The sequence below is a fragment of the Ovis aries genome, chromosome 1, assembly GCF_016772045.2.
Source record: "Ovis aries strain OAR_USU_Benz2616 breed Rambouillet chromosome 1, ARS-UI_Ramb_v3.0, whole genome shotgun sequence".
Lineage (NCBI taxonomy): Eukaryota > Metazoa > Chordata > Mammalia > Artiodactyla > Bovidae > Ovis > Ovis aries.
The window spans coordinates 118,248,930-118,269,289 of NC_056054.1; the positions used below are offsets into that span (position 1 = coordinate 118,248,930).

At 50.1% G+C, this 20,360-nt stretch overlaps 1 protein-coding gene across 1 annotated transcript in view; it reads right to left on the reverse strand.

The window, feature by feature from the left end:
* The window catches only part of FAM78B (family with sequence similarity 78 member B), a 99,908-nt gene extending 85,862 nt beyond the window's left edge, over positions 1-14,046 (reverse strand). The window contains exon 1 of the mRNA XM_004002724.6: positions 13,574-14,046. Coding sequence (XP_004002773.1) covers positions 13,574-13,836 — 263 coding nt within the window. The 5' untranslated portion in view covers positions 13,837-14,046. The remainder of the gene's footprint in view (positions 1-13,573) is intronic.
* Positions 14,047-20,360: the final 6,314 nt, after the last annotated feature.

The following is a 20,360-nucleotide window of genomic DNA, read 5'->3' on the forward strand; positions in this document are numbered from 1 at the left end:
CTGCTTCCATTTAACTGGAGATATTTCTAGGAGAATACTTTTTCAATGTCTTTGTTCTTTCAAGATGGCATGACAACACTCCAAGGTGCTTTTCCTTCTCGTGGACACAGACACTGGCATGTAACTCTAGATACCAATTCTGACAACCAGACGTTTCAGGAGGCACCAGATGCTGAGGGTAAATCTTGAAAAACACCTCTTGGCATCCAAGTAGGGGATTTCTTTCTCAGAATAACCACATAAACATGCTTTCGTTCTGATCTAGAAGCATCCCCACTCTTCTTGGCTCAACAGTGGCTGTTTGTCTGATTAAAGAGTGGGTGGTTGTCCAATTGTAGGGGTACCTGGGCTCTGACTCCTCAATCTCAAGTCTGAAGGCATTGATACAGACTGCAGAAACTATGGCCTCTGTGAGTGGAGAGGAAACCATTGTTTGTTTGGACACAAACAATCCTCCATGAAGACTGTACCCATGTCTCAGCTTTAGTGTGGGATCGACACCACTATTCAACCATTCGGTGAAAGCCCACTGGCCACTTGGTGGAAAGTGCACAGACCCTAAGGTTGACAGTTTCCATGAAAACTTTCTCATGTCGACAAATGTTACTTTCTCATGTGGACAAATTCTCCCCTTCCATTCGGCGGTGAGGCCTGGGGGTTTCTGCGAGAGAGAGGGGCCCTTGGCACTGCATCTGCACCAAGACCCCCCTCTGTCAGCCTTGTTCTGGGTCCAACTCTCCATCTAATTATGTATCAGGTCCATTTCTGAAAGTCTTTTCAACAGTGATTTAGCAACCCCACTAGTAGCCAGATGGTCTAGGTTCCCAGTGGGATTTAGGTCCTGAAAAGATGAACTCTTCCAGGGACATCTGAGAGAAGCCGGCAGTGGCTTGGGCAGGAGGATGTTTGCCTTGGCTGCAGAGAGACCACTTTGGAGTTCCTGGCTCCCTTACATCTCAGAAGCCTCTACCCATGTGGAGAAAGTTTCCTGCGGGGGCTTTTCTGCAGGGAAGCCTCTGCGGGAGGTTGTTCTCTGGCATCGGCCGTGTGGGGTGGGGTCCAAACAAGGATGGGCCAGTCCCCACCACATTCACACCTGGGAGGACAAAGCGTCCAGAGCTTGTCTCGGCACTCTGGGCAGGAATGAGGCTGCCTATGGTTCCCCTGGACTGCGTCTATCCCTGCCACTTGTCCTCTCTGTCTGAGGGTCTGCTCTGGACACCTAGGCCTTTCTGATGGCTGCTGGGAAGCCAAGAGCTGTAAAGCAGGTTCTGAACCTCCTTTCATGCCCCCTCTCTCTGCTGCAGACTGTGTGCTGACTAGGTCTGAATGCTGGTCACACTGATCCCCTCATCCCTGCCCCCACCTGCTCTGAGGCTGTCTCTGGTGCTCTGGTTCTAGCTGTTCCAGCTGCCTCATCAGACCTCCAGAACACTAGTTTAGTTGCCCATTTAAGGCACAAGCAGTTTTCTTTACAGAGATCATGCTCACTCATGAGATGAAGGTGGAAGTCCAGGACAGGCTTGGAGGGTCCAAGGAGGACAGAGGCGTGTGTGAGCTTCTCTGGCTACAGCCCCCTCTGCATGTGTGTTTCCCCCTCAGAGGGACAGAGTAAGCCTGACAAGGAGGGCCAGGAGACAGGGGGCCTGGGAGCAGGCATCTGGCTAAAGCTCAACAGCTTGAAAGAACGCCTGACCAGAGACAGGGTCAGAGGGCAAGCAGGGAGATACTGAGATGGACACGGAGACAGCACAAGTGTTGGACAGGGATGAAGGCAGGCAAAGCCTTCCCAAATATAGGCTGATCAGACAGGACACCTAAAGGGGCCTCCTTCTCCACGGAGGCCTCTAGAGAATGCCAGAGGTAAGTCATTAGTACAGGTTTTGAAAGGAAGGGCTAAGGCTGGAATGGGACCACACTAGTACAAGTTTTGAAAGGGAAGGCCAAGGCTAGAATGGGACCTTGTTGGAGAAAGCAGACTTCCTGACATGATGCTGAATTTCTAGAATCTTCCTCAGGAGAGGCAGCGTGGAGTGGTGCAAAGATCTTGGATTTAGTCAGATAGGTAGAGGTGACAGGCTGCATGGAGGCACAAAGTCAGCTCCCTTTTCCTCTAACCCATCCCTCAGATCCCAACAAGGGCAAAGCAAACTGTGCTGTAGCCCAGCCCACTTGCTCCTGCTCCTCCCCGCCCTCACCTCCTTTAGAGTAAGTAGACACAGCGCAACTGGATCAGAACCCAATGTTAAACTGTATCGAGTTCACAAAACATAAAAGGAAAAAAAATGGAGAAAACCCAACTAAAAGCCACAATAGAAACAGTCTCCAGGCTTCCAGGATCTCCCTTTCAGACTCCCCATCTGCTCCACTCCACAGGGGCCACCCAGCTGAGCCCTGCTGGCAGGGGAGGGCCCTGGCCCCCTCACAATCTGTCATCTCTGACATCACTTGGATCTCATTTCTTCTGGAGCTGCCAGGGGCCCTGGAGCTACCCTGCTGCCTGTGGGCAGGGGACCAGGGGTCCAGGGATGGCCTCGGCACTTGGGCTGGGGATGGGGAGCGTTGAGGGGCGGAGGAAATGGATTCTTGGTTGTTGGGCATCCAGGCCGAATCTCAATTGTCAATTTTTCCATGCATGCCTCCTCCCCTGGCTGCCAAGCCCTCCCGTTTCCTGCCATCTGTGCTGGGCGTCTCCGGGGAGCCCCTCTCCTTTCTGGTTTGCTAATCACTGCCTATGGACACTGGGAAGAGGCTGGTCTCTGTGCTCCTGGCACCTGGGTAGCCATTCCCTGGGGCCCATCTGAGTTCCGCATCTCTTTGTGCGGAAGGGCTGTGCTCTGGCCTCCCCTGGGCGGCCCACAGACTTGGACCCTCAACAAATGGGGGGATAGGAAAATAGGTGGCACGGACCCCTGACAACTGCAATACAGACCGAGGTGTCCCAGCCTTGACTCACGGAGTGAGCTACCTGCTCCCGTCAGGCCTGGTGTAGCCTGGTGGTGAGGAACGTTGGCGGTGGAGTCAGAGAGACCCGGGTCTCTTCCCGGCTCCAGCACTCACTCGCTGTGTCAGTGAGCCTCTCTGGAGCTCACTGTCCGCGTCTGTAACGTGAGCAGCTGGGCTACGTGATTTCTCACACGACCCTAACACCCCCAGGTCAAGGGTGACTCTGTTGACCTGCCACTCACATTTTCCTGGCTGTGCCTCTGCCCTGTAACCTAGAGTCTGCTAGGACTGGTAGCTGGAAGCAGCCTTGTGCGAGGCAGCTGGAAGGGGAGGGAGTGCTGACCTGGGTGTTGGGAGGGTCCCCTGGGTCTGACCCCAAGACCTGATCTCATTAACATGCCTGGACCAGCTGAGCAAACCAGCTGGGAGGCGACGAGACTGGCTGCTTCCAAAGTGGTTTAAACCCTTTGTTCCCTAAGTCTCCACAGCAAGGACAAAAGCAAGCACTCAAGGCATTATCCTGAACGCTCTCTGCTCATCCATGGGTTCATCCATTCACTCGACCAGTTGGCCTTAATGCGGCGGTGAAATATCGTAAGGAGTCACTGCAATTCTGGGTTCTGATCCTAGCTCTGTTGCTTGTGAGTTGGGTAATGCTGGGGAAGTTACCCACTGTCTCTGGGCCTTGGTTTTGTCATCTCTAATGCGGGGATAGTATGGTAGCCATCTCTCAATGCATGCGAAGCATCTAGCACTGGCGAAGTCTTCAACAAATGGTGGCTGTGATCATCACTAGGTTGAATACATTGTTTACAGCCTCGTGGGGAGACAGACACTAGCCTAATGCCTGCCCACTTCTTAAAGTGTACATGTGTCCCAGGAAGACAAGCTCCCTGGCTCCAAGGGCCAAGAAGACATCTTCAACAGGAATTTGGGTTTGGTTCTTTAGCACAAATCTCTTATCCTTCCTCAAAAAAAAAAAAAAAAAAAAAGTGAAGTTTATTTATGGAAATTTGAAAGAGTCTCAGATATTTGAGTCAGTTAAAACCTGGTCTTGAAGCGAGTTGCCCAGGCTTTGGTGTGAAGGCGGTCATTTGCCATTTTGGAATGGAGGCTCAGCTGGTGGCTCTTGGGAGGAGGGGGGAGAAAGCCACCTCTCATTCTCCTTCATCCTTCCCTCCTGACACATGCCAGATCCTGACTCACTCCCCTTACCCATGCCCAGGGCAAAGGAACGTTTCCTTTGCCTGTTTCTGGCAGTTTCCAGCCTTGCCAAAGGCTGTCCCTGTCATCACTTATGCCCACAAACCGTGACCTCCCTGGCCTGCCTGTCCCTTCAGGATGCTGCTGAGCTTGCTGACTGAGGATGCCCATTTACTGCTTCCCATTAGCCAGACTTCTGACAGCCTCTAAGCACCCTGGCCTGACACAGCCCACACACCAGCTTGGAAAGGTCGGGTCTCAAGAGAGTCAGTCAGCCAGAGGCTTTTTGAGACAGTCTTGTCACAGTAACCCCACCGAGGTGCCGTCAGGTGACACACGGCCTTATTTATTTTGCTTAATTGGACAGCCTGAAAATTTCTGTTTGCTTTTTTGGAACACATTTGAATGTTCCTATCTGCCCACTCTTATCTTCAGAGACCATAAATGGTGCCCTCCAAAATGCTTGTGCACCGACTGACCCTGGTGCTCCATGTACACAACCCTGGGGATGGCCTCTCTCATCCCCACCTCCTGTACAGGGTTGGCACAGACCATGCACTTGGCACAGGAGGGCATGAAGCAGCCCTGATTCTACCAGTGCCCACCACAGTGACCTTGAGCACATGAGTTATTTAATCAGCTTGCTTACCTAAAATAGGAAAAATGGCTGTCCTACACAGGTCTCATGATTTCAGGATTATGTGAGGTTCCCTTCTACAGAGACACATTCATGAAAGTATAAGTTAAAGATCTACTAAAGATGTATCAGGAAGAATGTATTAAAAATAGTTCTGGACACAAATTATTTCAGGTGTGGGTCTCATTGTCCACCCAGGCTGGAAACTCCAGACCTTCCTGAAAAGGGACAGCACAGTGTCACTCCAGCCCCAAGTCCTTGACTTCTCATCTGGGGCCTAACTGACACTGACATCAGGGGCTCTGGGGCAGGGCAGGCAGGCCCCATGAGGACCTGGCTGAGATGCAGGCATAGCGCCAAGGACTGGGAGCAGCAGGGTCCTGGCTGCTGCCCAGAGTCCACAGCTCAGAGCAGATCTGGAAAGGCAACCTCTAGGTGGGACAAAAGGTAGCAGCTACCCCCTTCCTCTGAGTATGAATGAAAAACAGCCCTGGCTCTGAATATAAAGTGAGCCTTTCTCCTCTCCTCTGACTCTGAGTGGGACTTGGGGGAGCGTGGCTCATGCACAAGGGACCCTTCCCCAGAGTGTGAATGCTTCTCTCTGCCCGGGAAGCCACAACCTCCCTATTCCTTAAGGCTGATCCAGAGTCACCCTCTAGTAACAACAGCCATGTTGCTGTTTAGTCGTTCTGTCATGTCTGACTCTGCGAACCCATGGACTGTAGCCCACCAGGCTCCTCCATCCATGGGATTCTCCAGGCAAGAACACTGGAGTGGGTTGCCCTTTCCTCCAGGGGATCCTCCCGACCCAGGGATTGACCCCACATCTCCTGCACTGGCAGGTAGATTCTTTACTGCTGAGCCACCCGGGAAGCTGAGTAACAGTCATGCTCTATAAAAAAACAAAACAAAAAAACACACGTGCACAATACACTAGTTTGGAGAGCACTTTCACAGTTTTCATCTCACTTGATTCCTGACCCCCAGCCAAGTAGACAGGATGGGACTTTTTGCTGTCTATTTACATGAATGCAAACTAGACACTAGATTGTTAAGGAATCTGCCAAAGGTCATATGGCTCGGAATCGAATCCAAGGTCTTCCGACTCACATCCCTGTGCTGGAAAGATAGCTGGTGCACCCTCAACCGGCACAGTGAACAGTTCCAACTGGCTTGTGTCAGAGCTGCTGAGGGAGTGGGATCCACACAGCTAACACAGTGGCCTGGGTGAACCTTGCAATAATAGTATAAGAATTCCCAGGAGCCAGCGGAATTTCTGCTGAGTGAGGGTAGAGCCAGGGGTTCTTCCCACTACCAGAAGAGGGTCCTCTTTGTCCTCCTAATCACCTGTCCAAACAGCAATTGTGTGGAGTTTGAGGGATGAATGGGCTCACAAGTACAATAACTGGGGAGTCTGTGTAACTGCTGGGGTCCAGGGCTGCCCATCTGGGCTGACATGTGAGCCCCAGGGAAGATCCGGAGGAGACAGCACAGGACTAAAACCTGCAGTCCCGGCCAGCTTGGGTCCCTGAGAGGTGAGGTGTCCCCCTGCTCCCAGGGAATGAGCTCAGGGATGGATGGACCTGGTACTCCACCCTCTTGGCCCCACCCTCTCACAAAGATTCAGCTCAGCCACCAACTAGATGCATGATCTCAGGCAAGTCCTCTGACCCCCTGAGCCTTAGTTTTCTCAACAGATATAATCAGAACATCTAGCTCCCAGGGTGAGACAAGATCAGAGCACTCCACAAATCGGAGGGAAGGGGATCTTACGTCTCACACTAGATTCTGCATTTCCTGACTCAACCTGCAGCCTTCTTGAACCTGGAACATGAAGCATCTGCAGACCTCACCCCGCAAACAGTATCCGCCGCTGCTCTCACGTGGAAGGTCGCTGACACTCTGCAGGCCCACACCTCCCAGCTCGCCTGTCCTGCTTTCTCCACCCAGCGCAGCTGTGTTTCAGCAGCCCATGCTACACAAGCCACATTTTAACTCCCACGTACTGCTCCCCTTCTTTTTCTGAATCATGTTTCCTTGCCTGTTCCTCCAACCCCCTCCAACTCCAGAGTTGTGCTTTATCTCCAGTGAGATTAATGCTTCCTGATAAGACCAGCTAATCTGCTGCTGCTCCTCTTTTGCCGAGATGGAGAAGATTAGAGGCAAAGGGTTAGGCTGCCTCCCTTTCAAGGGCACTCAGGACTTTAATAAGGGAATTGGATCCTGCTTTCCCATCTGATGCTCTGGGACAGGGTCCCCATCGTTTCTGGTGAGGACTAGCCTTCACTGCTTCCAGATGATGGGGCCCCTGACTGGGGGTGTCATGGGAATGGGGGAGGGGTGTTGGTTCTGGTCTCCACAGGGAGACTGAGGACGGGGCCGCCAGCTGCTGAGAAGCACTGGGCCTGGTGAGACACGCACCTGCACACTCATCCGGCTCCTGGGACGCATGAGCCGAGCTGGTCCTCAAGAGCAAAGTGCCTGAAGGAGGCATCTCGACCAGTGAGGGCCACGCTCAAAGCTATGCTGCACATGCTGCCCTGAACAAGGGCAGTGTTTGCTTCGGGGGCAATCACCCTACTAGGCCAGGTGCTTAAGTGCTGGCTAGGACCATCACCTCCAGAAGTCCCGGAGTTCAGGCCATGAGTTACTGATGCAGGTGGAACAGTGCTACGACACGTTCCCATGTCCCAGCTCCTTGGGCAGACGCTGAATGCCACTCTGCAGCAGGTGACGAGACAGTCGGGCCTCAGTGTTTACTGAACCGCACTCCTGGTGTGCAGAACACCGCAGGGAAACAGAGGAAGTGACAGACACGCGCCCTGGCTTGAGGAGCAGGGAATCTCGTGGGACAATGCAGCTCAAAATGACACAAAAGCACAGCGGAGTTCAATCGCTCGTGTGTTAAGCGACTGCTGGAGAGTCAGGAGTTGGAGAGATTTGTGGCATTAGCACTAGGTTTTACACGAAAGGCTAATTTTCCAGAAAGACGTGATTTTTTGAAAGGGACACAGACTATTTGAGGTTAGAAAAAGGGCTCCTTTATTTTGATCTGGCAACCCACTCCAGTATTCTTGCCTGGAGAATCCCATGGACGGAGGAGCCCGGTGGGCTACAGTCCACGGGGTCGCAAAAAGTCCGACACAACTGAGCGACTTCACTTTATTTTGATCAAATGTTTAACGCCTGTTATGGGCCAAGCACTATTCACAGGGAAATAAAATGTATATAATACCTGCTTTAATGGGGTTTACAGTCTTGTAGATAAATCAGAAGTTACATAAACATATAAATACTTGCTTACTAACGGTAACAACGAAAAGAGTAGTGTGTTACTCAAGAGAACAGGAGAACCCTAATACAAACTATGAACTCAGGGTTGCCTCTCTGAAGTAACAGCTGAGACCTGAATGAGGAGTAGGAATTTGCTAGCAAAGGGTAGGTGTGTAGAGCATTTCAGACAGAGAACAGCACGTAGAAAAGTTCTGAATCAGGATAAAGCTAGTTCCTCTGAAGAAATGAAAAAAGGTTGAAGGGGCTTAAGAACAGAAATTCAGAGTGGGAAGAGATTTGCAAATTTTATCCTGGGATTGTAATGGGAAGCCATTAAAGGATTTAAGCAAGAAAGCAACAGCATTTACACTTTTAAAATGTCACTTGACTATCATAGGGGGAATAGGCTGGATGGAGGGCAAGAACAGAGGTGGCAAGTTTGGTCAGAAATCCTCTGTCGGAGCAAGTGATAGGGGATGATGACGTGTCCTACACTGGAAGAGGTGGGCATAGAAAGTGGTGGCTGGATTAGTTATCTGCGGGATGGGATCAGCAGGATTTGATAATGGAATGAATGTCGGGGGAAGTATCTACAGTGACAAACAGATTTTCAGCTAAGGCAACCCAGGGACTGAAGGTGTTACTAAAATGGGAAAGAATGGCAGAGGTGCAGCTTTTGGGTGGGAGCTACAGCAGAGATCAAGAGTACAGGTTTGGATACATTGAGCTTGAGATTTCTTCCAGCCAGCCAAGTGGAAACTGTGTAGACACATACGCCTGTACTGCAGGTGACTCTGTATCCCAAAGGCCATCTGGTGCCCTTGGGATGGAAGAAATAACTATCCCTCCAGTACAGAATGAGAACTGTCCCAATGAACTGCATTTTGAGGTCAGATAGAGGAACAGCTAGAAAAACAGCAGGAGAGCTAAATGATGGAAGTGATTCAAGACACAGGAAGCTGTCAACCATGCGGAATGTTGATGAAAAGGTAAGTGTCTGCTGGATCTGGAAATATGGAAAGCCCAGACGAACTGAGCAAGCGCAAATTTGGAACTGAGAGAAACCAGCTTGGAATAAACTGAAACGGTAACAGAGGTGGGTGGGTATAGTCAAACCCTCAGTAATGTTGGCTCTGCGGGAGGAGGAGAGCCAGGAGCTGTCTCCTGAAGGTGAGGTGTGAGCTCCCACCTCCTCAAGCTGCACCCAGGCCAAGGCTCTCCAAGCCCTACACCATCAGCCCTAAGCTGACCACAGCTGACCCTTACAGCTCTAGAAGACACCACGCCTAGGCACGGAGGGAGCGGGAAGGGCCTTCAGCCACTGCCGACTCTCCCCCTCAGCTTTGCCTGCATCTTTGGCACATGAACCCCACTCATTCTTGGGTATTGTACTCTAGCATTCAAAACTTCCATCATGGGGTGGAGGGAGGGATGGATTGGGAGCCTGAGATTAGCAGATGCAAACTATCACACATACGACAGATAAACAAGGACCTACTGTGCTGTATAGGAACTGCGCTCTATCCTGTGATAAACCGTAACAGAAAAGAATGTGTGTGTGTATCTGTGTGTCTGTGGGTGTACACACATATATGCTTGTGCTTAGTCACCCAAGTCATGTCTGACTCTTTGTGACCCCATGGACTGTAGCCTGCCAGTCTCCTCTGTCCATGGGATTCTCTAGACAAGAATATGGGGGTGAGTTGCCACACCCAGCTCCAGGGGATCTTCCCAACCCAGAGATTGAATCCAGTCTCCCGCATTGCTGTGGATTCTTTATGGGCTGAGCCCCTCCAAATATATATATATAGGCTAATCACTCCACTGTACAGCAGAAATTGGCACAACACTGTAAGTCAACTATATCAATAAATTAGAAAAAAAAAAAAAAGACCTGTTCTATCATAAGGGTCTTAAGTCTCTACTGAAAAGCTCCTGTATGCCCAAGAGGCACTGAAAGGGTATGAAGCGCTTCCTCATACTCTTTTGGTTAGAAGATCTGATCTCAGCCTTCCCTTTTCCAGATCTACTCTTCTAGGCCTTCCCAACAGACCCTTTCTGACTTTATCCCCCACTGTTCTTCACCTTGAAAGTTCCTCTCCTGCCTTTCTATGCCCCTTTCTATTTTCCTACCTCCAGGTAGTTGCTGTTTTTGCTCTTTAGAACTAGTCCCTCCTCCTTGCCTGGCTGAATCTCACCCATCCCTTGCATCCAGCTTGAGTCTTTACAGATCTAGAACACTTGGCCTGGTCCCTTTCACTGGCATTTCTCCTATACTACTTGGGAGCACTGGCCTTTTCTGCCTGTGCCCCTCCTTACCTCCTGCACTGAGGAACACTGAAGCTGCCTGCTTATTCCTTTGTTTTCTTTGCTGGCACTGGTGCATCAGAGGCAGTTAGTAAAATAAACATTTGTTTATTGATGAGTTGATTGAGAAAATCCCGTGGTTCTTCCTCCCTGAAGGATGAAGCCTTGCAGCAGTCTTGGCAGGGCTGCAGGAGCAGGCTCATCAGGGCCAAATGAGAAAGAAATGGGGGCCACAAGCATTAATAGCCTGCTTCCTACAGAATCAGTAGGGGGAGTTTCAAGTCACTTGAGCTCAAGTTCAAATTAGGCTCTGGCCATCCTGACCATCAGCTATTTCAAATGCTCCTGTAGAAGACGTCCCTTTCTTGGAAATGTGGAGAAATTTAAACCATGAAAGCTCATGTTTTCTTTAAACCTATAGATAAAGTTTTCTTGGAATTTTAAGTTGCAGGTTTCCTCTGGCATAGGCCCTTTTAAATGTTGAAAAAGGCAGTTTTATAACCTATAGCCTCTCATCATACCATGCTTCATGCAACAAGACCATTACACAGGGGTGAAAATCCAGCCTGCGGTGTTTTCTCCACTCAAGGTACCGGCTAAAATGGACACAGTAACTAATAGGCTGCAGTGACTTTCATCCAGTATGGGTTTCTATGAGAAAGTTTACACTGGCCAAGTTTTCAGGGCCAAAACATTTCGTGGAAATTGGTTCAATCAAATCCAGGCTCCAAAGTGGCCTTAAACACACACAGCCATTATTGTAGCCACAAAGACAGGAGGCCCCTGGACACAAATCTAAAATAATATGCTTTATGATTTCTTGGGGACTATTTTTGTCCCCCGCCAACAACAACATGAAAAGCAAGAATCTTAAAATACTGAAAGTGGTAGTTTAAAGGCAGAACTTTTTTTTTTTTTTTTTTTCCTCTAAATCCCAAAGGCAAGAACTCAGCAAGGAAGGGTCAGGGAGAATGTGTCCCTCTCAGCAGACACCAAGTCACACCCTAAAGTGGGTTCCCATGTAGACACATCTTCTCATAGAGTCAAGAAAGTTCAACTACCATGTCTGTTTATACTTCTCCTGAGGTAGAATATATTCTCTTTTATGAAAGAACGATTTATTTACTTTCAGATTACTAATTTACAGGAGATGTGAGGCAGCAGAGACTCTTGGGTGTGCAGTCTTGGGAAAAGCAAGACTTTCGGCTCAGTCCCTCCTAGTGTCTCTCAGAGTGGCCCCAGGCTGCAATTACTGCCCTCAGCCAATGCTGCACACTGCCGTCAGGGCCAGGCCAAGAGAACAGACATGAGGATGCCCTTGCCCTGTCTGGGGCTTTCTCTGATTTAGCTGGAAATAATAAGTTTCTTAAAAAAAAAAAAATCTTTAAGAGACACACATGTTCAGATATAATAATTCTTTTGAGGGGGTGTATGTTTCTAAATGGCACATGTGTTAGTTGCTCAGTCGTGTCCGATTGAGACTGTAGCCCACCAGGCTCCTCTGTCCGTGTGATTCTTTAGGCAAGAATACTGGAGTGGGTAGCCATTTCCTTCTCCAGGGGATCTTCCCAACCCAGGGACTGAACTGGGATCTCTTGAACTGCAAGCAGATTCTTTACTGTCTGAGCCATCAGAATTCACCCCAAATAAGATTTCCTCTATTTCTCACATCCAGCTGCCTTCCGGAAAGACAAGAACACTCTGGGTGCAGAGACAGAGCAAAACGGGCTGTCACACTTCTTCCTTAGGAAGGAGCTTTCTCCAGCATTGTATTTTTATGATTAGAGAGGAAAGTTCAGACTCTCTGGGGTAGGGAAAAGGGTTGGAGTGGGAGCCAGGAGAGACAAAGCAACCTGTCAGAATTCCTTTTAGCACCCATGACTAGTGTTAACTTACATGCTCCCAAAGTGCAATAAAAAGCCTGCAAACTGCTGTTAAAAAAATAGTTTGACCTTTTAAAATGGAAACTCTCCCACCTTATATCCATATTCAAAAGATGAACCTAGGGAACTCTGGAGTTTTAGATTACTAATGAAATGAGGCTGACTTTTCAGAAGAGGGTTTCCCTACGGGCTGCAAGCTAATTAGGGTGTTCTAGACCTACATTGTAACAGCAGGCAAAATGCAGGCCCCAAACCTTTTAGCCATTGTAGTTGCCAACTGTCCAGAGTGTACTTCTGAAAGGAGTCTGGCAGGGAGTTATGAAAATTTAGTTAATAAAAAGGTCCTGGACGAGACTGTCAGCAGCCTGCGGTTCCGGGTCAGCCTGTCGGCCCCTGGCGGCAGAGGAGTCGCCGCGATCCCGGGTCTCCACCGCAGCTGCGGAGCCCCGCGCGCGCCGAGCGGCGCTGCTGAAAGAAGTTGGAGAGCTCCCAGCTCTCCGACAGAATTCGGCGGTGGCCGCTGGGGAATCCCTCCCAGAGCCGGAGAATAAAGTTTTGGAGTAAGTAAAGACCCTAGACCGACATGAGACCCATACTTTCACTGAGCACAGACACGTATCGCACCACGCCAATCAGAGGCTGCTCGCACAAGGCCATCAGCCTCGCTCCGCTGGGACGCGCCCGGAGCCTTCCCACTCCCACCACCTCCAGTACTCTTCCGGAGGGCGCTGAGCCAGAGAGGTGGCTGTCGGCGGTGCGGTTCCGGATGGAAACGCCTCCAGGCTTTCCGGTTCGGGGGACAAGAGCTCGAAGTCAACAGTCGAAGGAACAAGGGCAGACCAAGTCCAGGCTGGACGCCTGGGACCTTCCTCTCCAAACCGGCTCGGGTTTCTCCAAAGCACGCGCGGTACAGCCCACGCGCCCCAGGCACTACACTACTCTCTACAGGTTCCCCCAAACTCTTCCCCAGAAGCCCTGCAAACCACAGACGGCGCCCCGAAACTCCCAGGGCACTAGCCAGCCACCCCCACCTCCGTCTCTTGAACCCTCCTCAGAGCGTTCTTCCCGCCCCGCACAGTGCTCCTAGCATTCATAGGCAATCAGAAGCAAACCGCGAGAAAATGCCTTCGCGAGGAGCCTCCCTACACACATCAGCCCTGTCACTGAAACAAAAGCGTAGGGAGGAGGGAGATGGAAAAGGAGGCGGGAGGAAGATTTATAAAAAGGATGGGGAGAGCAGTAAGAAGGAGCTGGGGAGGAGGGTCGGGGTGAGGAGAGACCCCGCCACGAAGCCCGCTCCTACTCCGCGCGGCCGGTCGCTTACATGCCCAGGTCGCTGTAGGTGTTGAAGAACTCCATCTGGTTGCACGCCTGGATCCAGCCCACCACCCAGGTCTCGTGGCGGGGGATGGGGGGCATGACCACGCGGGCCGAAGCTTTGAAGTAGGGGGTCTTGTAGCGCAGGACGATGGGCGAGGTCTCCTCGATGCGCGTGGGGCATTGGTCGATGGTGGCGCACACATCGTACACGACGATGTTCTCGCGCCGGATCCGTGCCTTGCAGGTAATGCTTTGGATACAGCCCATCCTGCCGCCCGGCGCCGGCGCGGCGCGGCGTGGGGCAGCGCCGGGGACCGCGCGGGCAGCCGGGGGCGCCCGTCACACCGGCATGGCGACGCGCCGCCCGCTCTGGGTCCGGCTCAGCTCGCGCCTAAGAGCGGGGAGCCGCCGCCGGGCATCCTCCGAGGCAGCCCCCTCCTCTCGCCGCCTTGCGGGGTCCCGGCTGCCCCGACGCCCGCCCGCCCCCGCCCACGCCCGCCCCCTCTCTCCCGCAGGGCGCGCGGAGAGCGTGCGCTCCTAGAAGGCAGCGGGCGCCCCCGCCAGCTCCAGGGCCCGAGCGGAGGGCAGGGAGGGGAGCGGCGCTGCGAGGAGTGATGCCCACCCCGGGCCGGAGCCCCCCGCCCCTCGCCGGAGAGGAGGAGGCGGCAGCGGTGGCGGCATGGAGCCGGGGGAGGGCGGCGGCGGCGGCGGCGGCGGCAGCGCCGGGTCTGTCTGCCTCCGCGGCGGCAGCGGCAGCAGCCGCCGCCGCCGCCGCCGCGGCCGCCGCCGCTGCATGAACCTCTGCACCGCGGCGGCCCCCCGCGTGCAGCGCACCCAGCGGCGGGCGAGCGGGCGGCCGGAGCAGCAGGCGGAGGCAGGCGGAGGCAGCCGTGGCAGCGGCGGAGACCTGCGCTCCCGCCGGCCCCGCCCCGCAGCTGGGTCGTAGCGACACTCCTCTGCCGGGCCGCCGCGGGCTCAGGGCCGCCAGGGGCTGTGACCCAGGGTGGAAGGCCCCAAGGGCAGGGCAGTCCGGGACGAGATCCGCGGAGGAAGCTGGCTGAACGCCATGAGTTTTGTCCCTCTCCGGCTGCCGTTCGGGTCGGGCTGGGGGGGTGCTGCGTAAGGGTGGGGGTGTTTAAAGGGCCGCCAGCGCCGGGGTGGGGCCCGACACGTGGGTCTTGGGAGGGGCGGGGCTGCAGTGGGTGGCTCTCCAGGGGTGGGCTTGGGGGTTGTGGGGACCCCTCCTGGGTCGGGTGGGTGGAACCGAGAAGGGCGGGGCGCTGTCCAGAGTCTGGGTGGGAACGCGGCAGTGAACCTTTGGGGCAGCCTAAGGGTTAAGGGAGCAGCTATATCTGAGATTGGCCCGTCATTTATAATGTAGTTTGTTAAGAATTAGGCTTGAGCTCCCCTAGTATTTTACCCTGAAGAAGGCCGAAGTCTGGGCTCCAGTATGGTGCTAAATGCAGTGAATTTACGTCTTTCCCTGACTGGGTTTGCCCTGGAAGCTTTTCTTTGCACCACTCTACACGGTGAGGGTATCCAGAGAATTCTTCCGTGCCCTAACACGCCAAGAGTTTTGGTTGAAGCTCGAACTCAGCTTCACTCATCATCTGCCTTCATTCAAATCTTTTCCTTCTTTGAAAACCGTCTTTCAGCAAACCCCTACCCATTGGGAGATTAGAGCAGTAGTGAACGTACCCTAAACGCTGCATTTTGAAGGTAGCTGTGTCCCCAGACGGGTTACGCCTTGCGATACAGACTGGCTGCATTAGAATGCTTAGCAGCCTTCTTGAGGTTGCCCAAGGTAACCTGTGACCTGTTAAGTACAAGGAGAACTTGAGAACATTTTTGGAACCAGGCTGGATTTAAATAGTAACTGCTTAATGGTACAAGTCCAGGGCCATTTGTAGTAATCCATCTGTCCTGTAAAAATCCTGGATCACAGGGACCTGCTCTTTCCTTTGCTTGTGCCATGTGACTGGCCCGCAGTAGCTGCACAGCAGTTTCTGTGAGTGAATGAATGAGTGAACAAAAAACAGCATCACAGTAACTGTTCTGTGGAGACTGCCACCACAGATGTTGGACACTGTGTACAGTGTGGTGCCCGGTGTCTGACATTGCCCTCTAAAATGCCAAACAGGAAAAAAAAAAAAAAGGTTTTACTAGGCATTTTTTCCCATTTGTATTTTTAAAGCCAATACCTTCTTTTTAAGTATTTCTTCCATGGTCATTGAGCATTTGTTGGATCCAGTGTCCAGGTGTGAAATGTTCTGACTTAGGCTGCACAGGACGCTGGTTAGAGTTGGTCTTTAGCTAAGGACAGATGTGATGAGTAATTTAAAAGTCAGTTGAGATCTAAAAGTACCCTATCCTTATTTTAACTTTCCTGGCATCTTGATTCAGGTTAGAGTTAACAAAAAAATGTAGTTTTTGCCCTTTGATAACATGCTTCTCTCATTTTACCATGTAACCACCAATCTAGATCGCTGGTCCTTCCATTCAGCAAACACTGACTGCGTGGCAGGAGCCAAGCATCGTGCTAAATACTAGGATTCAACGACAAGAGCTTGTGGATCATGGAAGAAGATAACTTTGTTACCACGTTCTTGCTGTAAACTGTGACATGTGCTTTAATAGCATGTTTTCAGGGCCACAGGAGCCCAGATAGAGGAGCCACTGAGAGGTTCACACATGGCTCTCCTGAAGCAGTGGCATTTGAATTGAATCTAGAAGGTCTGGTAGAAATTCGATAAGAGTACAGAAGTGAAAAGGCCATGCAGCACAAGAATTGGATAGATACAAAAATGCATAGAGGTATGAAAGAACACAGCATAATTAGGAAAATAAGCAGTTCACAGTTAATGCAATTCTCAAAGTGTTATGTGTAGACCCATGGGCATCAGACTCACTGGCCAGTTATTGATGGAACCCTATTTTTATCTTCAGTGGAAACTAATAAATGCAAGATTTGCATTTTGAGAAAAATTACTTTCTATTAACTTGGGGGATAGAGGAAGGACAGGTTAGAGGCACTGTGTCAGAATACTGTGATGCCAGATGATTTGGGTCTCAGCTAGGGCAGTGGCAGGGGACTGGAGAGGCCCAACTGCTTTTGAGAGTCATTTAAGAGTTAACGTCGATTTACTTGGTAACTGATTAGATATTGAGAGAAGAGTCTGGCCAGTTCTAAGCTTTCCAGCTTCAGCAATTAAATACGTGTGATCCTAATAGCCAAAACAAGGTGACAAGTGGAAGCAGATTGAGGTCGTGTGTTGTCATGTTAAGGTATTGTCATGTGAGGTATTTTGGGGAGGGGGCCAGATTGAAGTCTCAGTGGTTATTAAGTTACAGGAAATAGACTAAGGGAAAAGCATTCAGTTGGGGGAATTTAGTTGTCTATGTTGATTTGTCAGGCTGCAATTTTGTGGATAAATATTATTCTTTGTCTTCTGGTAATACATACTGAGCCTTCATAAACAGGGAAGGGCAATAGTACTCTTCTCCAAATTATAAGAAAATCATATAAAGGAGATTATATCTTGTTTTTCCAACTTAAAATGAGAACATGTTATATCCAGTAGAGTGCCAATAAAATATAATTCATTATTCACAGATGTGGACCCCTGACATTCTCAAAGTGTTCATCCATGACCTTCATGAGTCTCCAGAATCATGAATATCACTATGACATATAATTTCCCCTATAAAAAGCAGTAAAGTGTAACTGAAAAATGCAAGGCATCTCTTTTAGACTCTTAATGGTTCTATAAATATGGGGCCAAGGTAATTTCTAAAGCTTCTTAAATAAATTTTGCCATTAAAATAAACTCTTTACTTCATTACATCTGTACCTTATTAACTCCATATTTCTCTGACTCTGCAAAGGAAAAAAAGTTAATCACAGTGTGAGAATTACTACATAGATGCCAATGAGAAAAGAGGTAAGCTGTGCTGGGGCACAAATGCCAGGTGTGAGGTGTGATCCATTCACTAGTAAATGGGTGGCAAGTATACTCTGGCCTCCTAGCAGACCATTCAGATTTGTGTCTCAGCAAAGTAACTACAGCAATGTTTCAGATCACTCAATAAAGACTATTTTCATTCATGAACATTCAGTCTGCAAAGAGCAATGGGCTGCTGCATGTAGCTCAAACCAGAGTCCTCAGAAGTGCGACGATGCCTCTGTGCTGCTCTTGTAAGTTTCTCTTCCTCTCTTGGTAAAGTCTCCCCTGCCTCTGTGAGCATCATGTACCTGCCGCTATTAGCATCTTTCCTGCTCTTTCGTGGTTGTTTGCTCACTCTTGTCTCCCTTAGCAGGCTGTACACCTCTCAAGGGGATGTGTCATTTGCCCTGTTGCCCAGCCTGGTGGCTGGGACCTAGGAGCTGCTCAGTAAATGTCTGAATGACTAAATTTATTTTTTTATCTGATAAAATACTATTTCCCATAACTTAACTATGAGCACTGTCTCTTTACTTACATTAAGCATATATTTTTATGTATTTTTAATTAATTTTATTTATCTTTGGCTATGCTAGATCTTCGTTGCTGCATGAGGGCTTTTCACTAGTTGTGGTGTGTGGACTTCTCATTGTGGTGGCTTCTTTTGTGGAGCACGGTTCCAGCGCGTGCAGGCTCGGTAGTTTTGGTGTATGAGCTTTGTTGCTCCATGGCATGTGGGATCTTCCCGGACCAGGGATTGAACCCATACCTTCTGCATTGGCACGCAGATTCTTTACCACCGAGCCACCAGGGAAGCCCAATGAACATATATTTTTTAATCTACTTCTTTCTGCATGACACCTCTTTGTCCTCCACTCGCTTTGTCTCTCTCTCTCTCTCTCTAGCATCCCTCAGTTTAGTTCAGTTCAGTCACTCAGTCATGTCTGACTCTTTGCGACCCCATGAATTGCAGCACACCAGGCCTCCCTGTCCATCACCATCTGCCAGAGTTTACTCAGACTCACGTCCGTCGTGTCAGTGATGCCATCCAGCCATCTCATCCTCTGTCGTCTCCTTCTCTTCCTGCCCCCAATCCCTCCCAGCATCAGAGTCTTTCCCAATGAGTCAACTCTTTGCATGAGGTGGCCAAAGTACTGGAGTTTCAGCTTTAGCATCATTCCTTCCAAAGAAATCCCAGGGTTGATTTCCTTTAGAATGGACTGGTTGGATCTCCTTGCAGTCCAAGGGACTCTCAGGAGTCTTCTCCAACACCACAGTTCAAAAGCATCAATTCTTCGGCGCTCAGCTTTCTTCACAGTCCAACTCTCACATCCATACATGACCACAGGAAAAACCATAGCCTTGACTAGACGGACCTTAGTTGGCAAAGTAATGCCTCTGCTTTTCAATATGCTATCTAGGTTGGTCATAACTTTTCTTCCAAGGAGTAAGCGTCTTTTAATTTCATGGCTGCAGTCATCATCTGCAGTGATTCTGGAGCCCCCAAAAATAAAGTCTGACACTGTTTACACTGTTTCCCCATCTATTTCCCATGAAGTGATGGGACCAGATGCCATGATCTTAGTTTTCTGAATGTTGAGCTTGGTGTCAAATCGATGCCCTTTGTCTTGAGCACTATTATCTACTCTCGAAGGTTATCAGTCCTAAACACCAAGAAATGGAAAAGCTTTAATGACAGGACCTCGGAGACAATCATTCCTTGTGAATAACTTCGTTCGAGTTTATTCTCAGGGCACACACAATTCCTCCTTTGTACTTCATGCTTCTGATGTTCTTGTGCATGACAGAGCCTCTCAGTTCTCCGAGTGAGAGCCCTAGAGCGCACTCTCCAGGATGTTGGCCTCTGTATCCCCTTTACAACCCTCTCCCTCAGCCTCCAGTGACCCCACACTCCATGTTTCCAGAAGCTGGTCAGTCTCTGACTTTCTTTTTCCTGTCAGTTGACTCATTACTCAATTTGTCAAGTGAGCTTTTTGGAAACTCTGGGTCACAAAGGCCTATTTTCTAGTTGATCTTGGTAAGAGTTTTCAGAGACTGTAACAGACCACCAAAAATTGTTGAGGAATTACCCCTGGAACTTCTTAAAAGGGAGATAATTTCTATTTGACTTAGACGGTCCGAAGGCAAGCAAGGGGTTAACTGAATTCTCAAGATCTTAGAGAATATGATTAAAGAAATGACTCTTTCGGGGGTAAAGCCCTCCTACCACCACTTCAAGTCAGAGTAACCAGTTTCTTTTCCAAGCTCGGCTAAGAAGCCTTACAGGAAGTGGACCCTGGCAATGGACCCAGGCTGCTTTGCTGAATGTGTTCAGCCCAAGGTGCAGGAGCTTCTTCAAGTGGCCAGTATTCATCAAGTTTTTCTAGCAGCCTTGCATTACAATAGGCTGCAGACACTACCAAGGATGCTTTAGTTGGTGAGCTATCTTGTTGAATGTCATTTGTGCCTGTCTTTGCCACAAAATCCTTTTCTCAGTCCTTACATGCAGGGCTTGATGCTCTTCTTTTTAAAATACATACAGCATGTGCTTTAAAAAAAAAAAAAATTGTTTACTTGGCTGCGCTGGATCTTAGATGCAGCATGTAGGATCTACTTTCCTGACAAGGGATTGAACCTGGACCCCCTGCATTGGGAATACAGAGTCTTAGCCACTGGACAACTAAGGATATCCCTTGAAGCCTTTCTTTTAATTCCAGGATTCTGCAAATCCCAGTTCTCTTGGCTTCTCTGATTCCTTTTGCTTCCTGCCTTCCCCCAGGGTATATTTCGTAAGGAGCCCTCCTCCCCAGCCTGAACTCCCTCAAGTCATTTACCCATGTTGCTGGTTTT